At 40.7% G+C, this 10,232-nt stretch overlaps 1 protein-coding gene across 3 annotated transcripts; it reads left to right on the top strand.

Moving 5' to 3' along the window:
- The first annotated feature begins 400 nt into the window (after positions 1-400).
- Positions 401-5,636, top strand: LOC125255955. 3 transcript variants are annotated; one of them, XM_048171562.1, is made up of 5 exons: positions 402-581; positions 661-889; positions 973-1,119; positions 1,527-2,428; positions 5,582-5,636. In XM_048171562.1, the coding sequence occupies exons 2-4, from the start codon at positions 763-765 to the stop codon at positions 2,423-2,425; spliced, it is 1,173 nt and encodes a 390-aa protein (XP_048027519.1). In that variant the 5' UTR covers positions 402-581; positions 661-762; the 3' UTR covers positions 2,426-2,428; positions 5,582-5,636. The 3 variants fall into 3 exon arrangements, with proteins under 3 accessions (XP_048027520.1, XP_048027519.1, XP_048027518.1); XM_048171563.1 differs by lacking the exon at positions 5,582-5,636 and having other exon boundaries at positions 401-572; positions 1,527-2,964; XM_048171561.1 differs by lacking the exon at positions 5,582-5,636 and having other exon boundaries at positions 1,527-2,964.
- The last annotated feature ends 4,596 nt before the right edge of the window (positions 5,637-10,232 follow it).

Here is a 10,232-nt window from a genome sequence, read left to right as displayed (position 1 = left end):
GCAATTAGAAGAAAGTTTGGAGCTTGATGTTAGCCTGCTTTCCATAGATCCTCCATCGGACAAGAAAGATGTTAGTTTTCAGCCACTGAGTTCAACATCAACGTCTACCCCAAGCACAGAAGAAGAGGAATGTGAAATGCATTGGAAACAGAAAAAATGGATTGTCAACGAGCCCAATGTCATGGAGCTGTTCAAAAGATGTCAAGAATGTGGATCAGTAATAACAAAGACCACAAAAGCAACTGTGGGAAGTGTTCTCCGTGTTCACTTGGAATGTGAAAAAAACACAAGTGAAAGTAGAGTTCATGCAGTGATGTTAGGGGAATGCCAGCTAATAATCTTCTTGTTTCTGCATGCACACTATTCACTATAGCAACATATACAGACATTGCTGATTGGGCCACTTTGCTCAACCTTCAAATACCCCATAAAAGCATTTACTTTGACATTCAGTCTTCCTACCTTATTCCAGTCATTGATGAAGAATATCAAGAACAACAGAAAGCAGCAATTAATGACATACATTTGCAAACTGAACTCTGTAATCCAGTTCATTTGTCTGGAGATGGGAGGTCAGACAGGCAAGTAAATGTAGTAATTATTTTTATTTTTTATTTTTATTTCTAAATTACTTTTTTGTATATTCATGTATTTATACAGGAACTGATCGAGAATTGGAAGTCCATACTTTATCACATTACAGGTGTGCACAGTTGGTTTGAAGAAGGAAAGCCGAAAAAATATGGACACGATGATCTCAGTATGGAACAGCAATGCAGAAAAAAATGGCTTGGAAAAGACTCACGTGCCTTCCACACACTGCAGAGTCTTGTTCTGGACAAAGGACTTCAAAAGGATTTGAGGCAAATGGCTCTTTTCAAACACACTGGTAAGTTATTTATATACATATAGTAATGTACATACACATGTACATGTATGTACACCGGATACAAATTTTTCTTTTATCTTTAGGACAACTGACGGTGTTACATTCTGTCCTGCTGAAATACTGCTCAAAGAACCTACATTTTCATTATGCGTCCATGGTTGCAAGAACACAACTAGCTATCCTTGACCACAATGAAAATGTAGGTCGTCAGCAAGCATCAACCACTACTGGTAAGTGGAAAACAACATATTGTGAGTAACTACTAAAGATTTTTCAATATGTAGGGTGATGTAGAAGATATTTATTGTTCCATGGTTTGTTGCTGCCGCACTGTTTGAGCTAGAGCTCCGTCGAGCTGATTCCTAATTGCTTGTTTTTGTCTCTTAAAATCAAACTTATAACATATCACTCTTTCTTTTTCGGCGGGGGAACACATCCCCAACAATATTTTACATAAAAACACTCGGATTACCTTGATATCGCTAGTTTTATCCGACTTTCCGAACATTCGCTATTAGCTTTAGCCCGTTAGCAATAGCGGCGTGGCACACTAGCGTTTGTACTCTTCTCTCACTATATTATTGTTCATCTATTCTAATGGCGAGTGTATCGGATGCTTCTCTACCTTTGTGTGCAGGTGAGGACACGTTTGAGCTGCATGCGGTGCAATTGGAACTGGAGGACGTGGAGCGACAGATCCGGACCCTTCTCGAGAAGCAGGCCGAGCTACGTGAGCGGCAGACAGCGCTGGAAACTTCCCGTGCTGACGCTCACCGCTCCTCGGTAAGTTTACAGCGCGATATTAACACTCCTGCTTCCTCTACGCCGTGTGTTTCTCTGCACAGGGCCCGAGCTCCCAGAACGCGTTCATCCCAGCCCTCGTTCACTCCGGCGCCGTCTCACCAGGGACCTTGGGTGCTTCAGCAGCGGAAGACGCGAGCCAGGCCTCGGACCAGGACCTCTCCTCCTCCGCCGCCCCCGATCTTCGAGGTCTCGACACGGAACCGCTTCTCCCCTCTTCGCGAGGCGGAACGCGACGCCGTGGTCATCGGAGACTCCATCGTCCGCCACGTCCACGCCACCACAGCCAAAGGTAAGGTGCGCAGTCACTGTTTTCCTGGTGCTCGTGTTCTCGATGTCGCTGCGCAGGTTCCCGCGATCCTCAACGGTGCTGAGACCATCGGAGCTGTAGTGCTGCACGCGGGGGTGAACGACACCAGGCTGCGGCAGACGGAGGTGCTGAAGCAGGACTTCAGGAGCCTGATCGAGACGGTACGAGCCACATCACCCGCGACGAGGATCATCGTGTCCGGACCGCTTCCGATGTACCGACGAGGACATGAAAGGTTCAGTAGATTATTTGCTTTAAATGAATGGTTGATGTCTTGGTGTAATGAACAGAAGCTGCTCTTTATAAATAATTGGAATCTTTTCTGGGAGCGTCCTAGGCTCTTCCGTGCTGATGGCCTGCACCCCAGCAGAATCGGAGCTGATCTTCTGTCGGAGAACATCTCCAAGATGCTTCGCACCGTATGACTAGTAAGTCAAACCTCAAATCACAGTCTGTGTTCTGCCCACTTAATTGATAGAAATGTGAGTGTAGTACAGTCTATAGAAACTGTGTCTATTCCCCGAATAGTGAGGTCTAACAATAAAAATAAAGGATCTAGAAAAAATGTGATCGTGATCAAACCAGAAATTCGCAAAATTACTGAACAAAAACAATTTCTAAAGCTAGGGCTACTAAACATTACATCACTGACAACTAAGGCGGTTATTATAAATGAAATGATCACAGATAATAGTCTTGATTTAATTTGCCTTACTGAAACATGGCTTAAACCAAATGATTATTTCGGTCTTAATGAGTCTTGTCCACCTGGCTACTGTTATAAAAATAAATGCCGTCTGATTGGCCGTGGCGGTGGTGTTGCAACAATCTATAGAGGTAATCTTAATGTTACTCAGAGAACAAACTATAGGTTTAATTCATTTGAAATTCTTATGCTAAATATTACACTCTCAGATATAAGTAAAAAGTCGCTACTATCTCTTGCTTTAGCTACCGTTTATAGACCTCCCTTATACTGATTTCCTAAAAGAGTTTTCAGACTTTCTCTCAGACCTATTGGTCAACGTCGATAAAGCGCTGATTGTTGGAGATTTTAACATTCATGTTGACAATACAAATGATACGTTAGGGGCTGCGTTTACTGATTTACTAAACTCATTTGGGGTCAAACAAAACGTCACTGGACCCACTCACCGTTTTAATCATACACTAGATTTAATTATATCACATGGAATCAATCCAACCGATATAGAAATTCTACCGCAAAGTGATGACGTCTCTGATCACTACCTTGTAACATGCGTACTGCATACTGATGATATTTGTCAAATTGCTCCGCAATATCGACTAGGCAGAACAATTCTCCCGACAACTATAGATAAATTCACAAATAACCTGCCTGATCTGTCTCAGCTGCTCATCGTACCTAAACACACAAATGATCTCAAGAAAATGACTAGCAGCATGTGCACCATTTTCACTAGTACATTAGATACTGTTGCACCGATGAGATTAAAAAAGGTTAGAGAGAAAAATACTGTACCTTGGTACAACAGTATTACTCGCGCTATCAAAAAAGAAACTCGCAATCTAGAACGCAAATGGAGACAAACTCGTTTAGAGGTCTTCAGAATCGTGTGGAAAGACAGCTCGTCCCGTTATAGAAAGACTCTAAAAGCAGCCAGAGCTGAGCATCTCCGCAAACTCATAGAAAATAACCAAAACAATCCACGGTTCTTGTTTAGTACAGTGGCTAGATTAACAAATAAACAGACATCACCAGAACAAAACATTTCATTACAATTTAGTAGTGATGACTTTATGAATTTCTTTACTGAGAAAATCGAAAGTATCAGAAATACAATTGTAAATGTACAACCTTTAACAGATTTTTATGATTCAGCCTCAATTATCGCCCCTCAAGAACAGTTGCAGTGCTTTACAACTATAGGACAGGGAGAGCTAAATAAACTTATCACTGCGTCTAAACCTACAACATGTTTACTAGATCCAATGCCCACTAAACTACTGAAAGAATTGTTACCTGTAGCAGAAGAGCCTCTTCTCAATATTATCAACTCGTCTTTATCTCTAGGTCATGTCCCACGACCGTTCAAGCTAGCAGTTATTAAGCCTCTCATTAAGAAACCACAATTAGATCCAAACGTATTAGCAAATTACAGACCCATCTCAAATCTTCCATTTATGTCTAAAATACTAGAAAAAGTAGTGTCGGTCCAATTATGCTCCTTCTTGCAAAAAAACGCTATCTAAGAAAAATTTCAGTCAGGATTCAGATCTCATCATAGCACAGAAACTGCGCTCGTTAAAATTACAAACGACTTACTTCTAGCTTCTGACCAGGGCTGTGTCTCAATACTAGTGTTACTTGATCTCAGTGCTGCGTTCGACACTATAGATCATAAAATACTCCTAGATCGACTACAAAATTACACTGGTATTCAGGGCCAGGCATTACGGTGGTTTAGGTCGTACCTATCAGACCGTCACAATTTTGTTTATATAAACGGGGAAAAATCTAAGATCACGATAGTAAACTATGGAGTGCCGCAAGGATCAGTGTTAGGCCCTCTGCTATTTTCAATCTACATGCTGCCACTCGGCAATATTATAAGAAAACATGGAATTAGTTTCCACTGCTATGCCGATGATACTCAGTTATATATTTCAACACAACCAGATGAAATCTCTAAATTATCCAATCTGACAGAATGTATTAAAGAAGTAAAACATTGGATGACTAGTAATTTTCTTCTATTAAATTCAGATAAGACTGAAGTATTACTTATTGGGCCAAAAACCTGTACACAGAATCTCTCAGACTACAATCTGCATTTAGAAGGATGTACTGTTACTCCATCCTCGACAGTTAAAGACCTGGGTGTTATATTAGACAGCAACTTGTCCTTTGAAAATCATATTTCTTATGTTACAAAAACAGCCTTCTTCCACCTCAGAAACATTGCTAAGATTCGGAATATGTTATCTATTTCTGATGCAGAAAAGTTAGTTCATGCTTTCATGACGTCTCGACTAGATTACTGTAATGCATTATTAGCTGGTTGTCCTGCTTCCTCAATAAATAAGCTACAATTAGTACAAAATGCAGCTGCTAGAGTTCTTACCAGGTCAAGATAATATGATCATATAACACCAATTTTATCATCTCTACACTGGTTACCTATTAAGTTCCGTATTGATTATAAAGTATTGCTAATGACCTATAAGGCTCTAAATGGTTTAGCTCCTGTGTACTTAACCGATCTTCTATCACCCTACAATCCTTCACGCTCTTTAAGATCACAAAACTCCGGACTTCTGGTTGTACCTAGGATAGCTAAGTCCACTAAAGGAGGGAGAGCATTTTCACATTTGGCTCCGAAACTCTGGAATAGCCTTCCTGATAATGTTCGGGGCTCAGACTCGCTCACCCAGTTTAAATCTAGATTAAAGACACATCTCTTTAGCCAATCATTCACATAATGCATCTCATATCAGATCAATTGCACATGACTATCTTTGCTTAATGTTATGAACAGCAGCTACGCTAATTATTCTCCATTTGCTTTTCTGTTTTGCCTCGGGACACCCGTCCCGAGGTGACTAGAGAGGACTTCAGCTTCAGTTTGGATCCAGCCTCTTAAGAAGACCTCAGATGACCAACACCTATGAAGAGACGGCGCCAACTCCTGCGAGGACTTCAGAAGACGCAATCATCTGGATCAACATGCACATTCCCAAATTTCTATATCCTAATTATTGTTAATGTAATTCATTTTTCAGGAGCTCATTGCTTCTATGTTCAGTTAAACTGCTAACAGTGATTGTAAATTAATTGCCTAAATTATTACATTATTTGCTATCTGCATTCTTTAAATTGTAATGTTGACATGCATTCTCTGTAAAGCTGCTTTGAAATGATATGTATCGTGAAAAGCGCTATACAAATAAATGTGAATTGAATTGAATTGAAATTGATGACAATAGATTTAAGTTCATCAGGTTGAGAATCAAATGTGAATATTCTATTATAGTAATGTAATCAATAAAAATGGTATAATTTATTGTTATGTTTAATCTTTTTTCTTTTATTATAGGTGTACCTCAGTACAACATGGTTTTCCCCAAACATACCAAAGAATGGGTAGCCAAAGCGATTTTTGAACAAACCACTCAAAAATTCAGGGAGACTCTGGTTGAGAAAGTTGTACAGTGGCAGCTGGACACCAACGTTGTTTACAAGGACAGTTCTTCTCATTTGACTCATTGCCCATTGCTGCAGAACATAGCCCTAACACCAAGGCCTGACAAGCAAGAAATAATTGCAAAGCACTTATCACGATTTGGACACTAATTTACTTTAAAATTGTTACAGTCTAATGTACAATTATTATTATTACTCAAGTTATTTTATAGTTTTTCTAATTTTTTCTTAATGAGGTAAAAACAGAATACAGTGTTGGTGGAAAAAAAAATATTTCTTGTGTTAGTGTGAATATATGGTCCTTACTGATGGTACCCTACATCAGTTGTAATTAAACATCAACGACTGTAGTTCTCAAATTTGTTTCATTCTTCCAAAATAAACATTTGTGTGAGACATCAATAAGTATGTAGTGTTGATGTATATACAATAACAAATAACATTGACTATGAAAATAACAAAACTACAGCAATTACAGTAAGTAACAAATACTACCAAAGCCACAACAAATTATAATGTTCATCAAAAATGTAACATTGTAATTCAAATTCAAACTATTATTCCTACAAAAGACCAAAAGCCTCTTCTGCTTCTCTGAAGCCTACATACTGTCCTGATGGAGAAGGGTATGACAGTCTGATGGCACTGACAACACAGGATGGAAGAACCCTCCTGGAAGAACGTCTTCCCAATCTCTCCCCTTTCAGCATCCATTCCAGAACTATCCTGTATGCCACCAGCCTGTATTGACTGTAAAATAAAAGAGATGTGTGCAGTCAATCACTTTTAAATATATAACGTTATATAAAATATGTATAATATGTAATCATACTACACAATACTTACTCTACTGTTAGGGTGCCACCAGGTCCTTGGGGCCTCGGACAGCATTTCCAGTTAATTTTGGGCAAACTAAAAAAACACCTCTAAAACGCTGTTGCTCAGTAACTGTCATGAATATGGCTCCCGTGGCTCTTCCTCCCGGCCACTGGAGGGAGCCGTCACCCAAATATTGACATGCTCCCATCTGGACTACACTACCCATAGGCCCTCATTCCTGGGACTGATTGCGCACACACCTGCACTGCATCACACACACACACACACCATAAAACACTCACACACACATCCATACACCGCGAAGTCTTGATTTGCCTAGGTGATCATTTCTGAGCGTTTTCCTGTGGACTGTTATTCTGTTACCGATTGGACTGCCTTATCTCTGTGAACCTTTGCCGCCGACCCTGATCCTTGCCTGCTTTCTGGACTGTGTTTGTTTGCCGCCAGCCATGACCTCTGCCTGTTGTAAGACCTTGATTCTAGCCGCCTGTCTCGACCCAAGCCTGTCCCTGTTTATGATACTGCCTTGTCCCTGTTTATACTGTACTGTGTTGTCTTAATAAAGACGCTGCAAATGGATCCTCACGCCGTTGACCCATCATTACAGTAACGGTGGAAATCCATTTTGTTCGGTAATGCAGCGAGATGGAAACAGGGTCTCACCAGCTGACTCACTGACTGATTCTAATGGTGGGATTGAAATAGTCCAGTCGTGGCAGCATTGAGATTCTTCCTCTGTTGGCAATGGTTGGCATTTGCCACATGTGCACCACCACGTCTCGTTAGATCTTCGTCTGCCCGATGCTTGAGAGGTGTGTGTCGCCGCAGCAGTCTCTTCCATCTGCCTAATTTCTTATGAGATGGAGTACACAGGAATACTTCTGTGTATTCCTGTGTACTCCATCTCCTCTTCTCGAAGTTCAAAATCGTCCAACATCGTTGTTTTACCTTTTAACTCCCTTTTTTTGTATACGGTGTTTGACTTAGTATTTGTATGTTCAACTTGTAAACACTGACTCGGTACTTCCACCTACGTCAAGCGTGACCTTTTCAACATAACTGCATATTACGTGATGTCACGATCGCGCATCGCAGAACAGAGCAAGGCAAGCATTTGTGCTTATAAAACTTAAACTTTTTTTTTTTTTTTAAATGACCGATCGTTTCGCTAGATAAGACCCTTATTCATCGTCTGGTATCGTCTGGTATCGTTTAAAACCCTTTGAAGCTGCAATGAAACTGTCATTTGGACCTTGAACGTTTGGTGAATGTTTTCATCAAAAACCTTAATTTCTTTTTGACTGAAGAAAGAAAGACATGGACATCTTGGATGACATGGGGGTGAGTAAATTATCAGCAAAAGTTTATTTAAAAGTAGACTAATCCTTTAAGTCTTGCTTCTTCTTCCTCGTATCCTGCCACTTTTGCGTCTTACTCCGTGGAGGAGGAGGCCACCATGGCCACCATAGCCGCCATCGATCTGCCAATCGAGATCTGTGGTGCGGCGCAGCTCAGCCACCGCCTCAGGGGACAAACCCAGCCCCTGATCCAGATCCTTCAGCATGTCTGCCTGGTAGTCTTGCAACACTGCCATTGTGTGCAAATCCGTGCCAGCCTGACCCGCTGCAGCGTACTCCCTGCCGTTTAGACATGATGTCACTTTAAGGGGTCTGGACGGCAGGACCGGAGCTTTCAGTGTTGGCGCACTGCCCGTGAAGAGATAGTTCGCGAACATCTCATCAATGGCCGGCATCGACACATACCCATGCTGGCTCAATCCCTCAACATCAGCGAAATTCCCTCACTGATGTAAATGAATTCTAGCCGAGTACGGGTTCTTCCATGCCTTCTCAACCTCTACTTGGAGATCTGGAAGGAATGGAAGGCTCACTGGAGTTACCGGGTTATGGCTGGAAAGAAACCGTTCGTCAAGCCTTTCACGTACGGTATCTTTCCTCATGCGCTCCCAAGGCAGCTGTAGCCTGCCCAAGGCACGTTCCATAACCTCCAATAACTCAGCGTATGCGGGGCAATGAGAATGTTACTTCTCGGCAATTCGATACGAGAGACCTGGATAAGCGCGGGAAATCCATCGACTGCGAACACCGTTTCAACAGACGTGCTGAAAAGTTCAGAGGGCGAGACCAGGGCTCTCTGACCTGGGCTCTCTGATGTCCACCATATTCAGCCACAGGCGCCTCTCAGTTACTACCATCGGTGCCATCAAGCAATCAAAGGCAGCAGCTGTTTGCTTGGTAGCTCAGAGGGCTTAATCTGTGGTGCAGTGCAGTTCAGGGACCGCATCAGGAGACTAACCAGGAAACAGTTTTCAGCTCCTCCACTGTCTCCAAGCGGCACATCTTGCAGATCAGATAAATCCAGCGGCAGCTGAAGTCAAACACATAAAAGGGGTTCACATTCAGGTACAGTCAGAAAAAAAACAAAAAAACAACAACAAAAAACACTTTTTTATGTACTGTATCTTATTAAAAGAATATATAGAACCAGGATCATAATGTAGTAACTTGTATTTGGGTTACATATATGCATATATATTTATAATACTATTGGCCCTATAAACTTCATTGGCCACCCATCAACCGTCACTAACTTCAGAATTTAACAATGGCTGCTGGTGTCACTGTTTACCATCTTAGTGATGCAGATCCAATTACATTTTTGAACAGATGAGCTAATTATCCTGTGCTAATCAAAGAAAACATCAAATTTATTTTTTCAAAACATAATTTTTTATTGTTTTATAATAAGCATACTGTATGTTTAAAATGCAACAATGCAATGGTATTTAACACACTGAAAATCAACTAACCTTTGCTTTGTGTTTGGTCACAAGGATTTCTAATGTCTGACCATTTGTTCAGCAGGAAACATGTTTTACTTTACATCTCCACCAATAGCTTTGGCAAACAGCATAATGAAACATTTAAACTTTTTAAAATTTGCTTTTAAAATGTAGTAATTGCATTTTCTGTTAATTTGCGTGTTCCATCAATATTTTATGTGCAAATTGATTTCATGTTTTATGATTGAATGACAGGGCAAAACCCCAAAAAAGTGTGTGGTATGACATATCACTAATAATAGAATAAGTTATTTCAATTAAAGTGTTGTCAAGTCCATGTGGCTTACTGAGTATTATGCATATTTTATTTTTACACTCAACAATTGTAAATCACAAAATATCT

The sequence above is a fragment of the Megalobrama amblycephala genome, linkage group LG20 (assembly GCF_018812025.1).
Source record: "Megalobrama amblycephala isolate DHTTF-2021 linkage group LG20, ASM1881202v1, whole genome shotgun sequence".
NCBI lineage: Eukaryota > Metazoa > Chordata > Actinopteri > Cypriniformes > Xenocyprididae > Megalobrama > Megalobrama amblycephala.
Note: the sequence above shows the minus strand (reverse complement) of the source record. Positions and strands in the feature narration are given on the sequence as shown.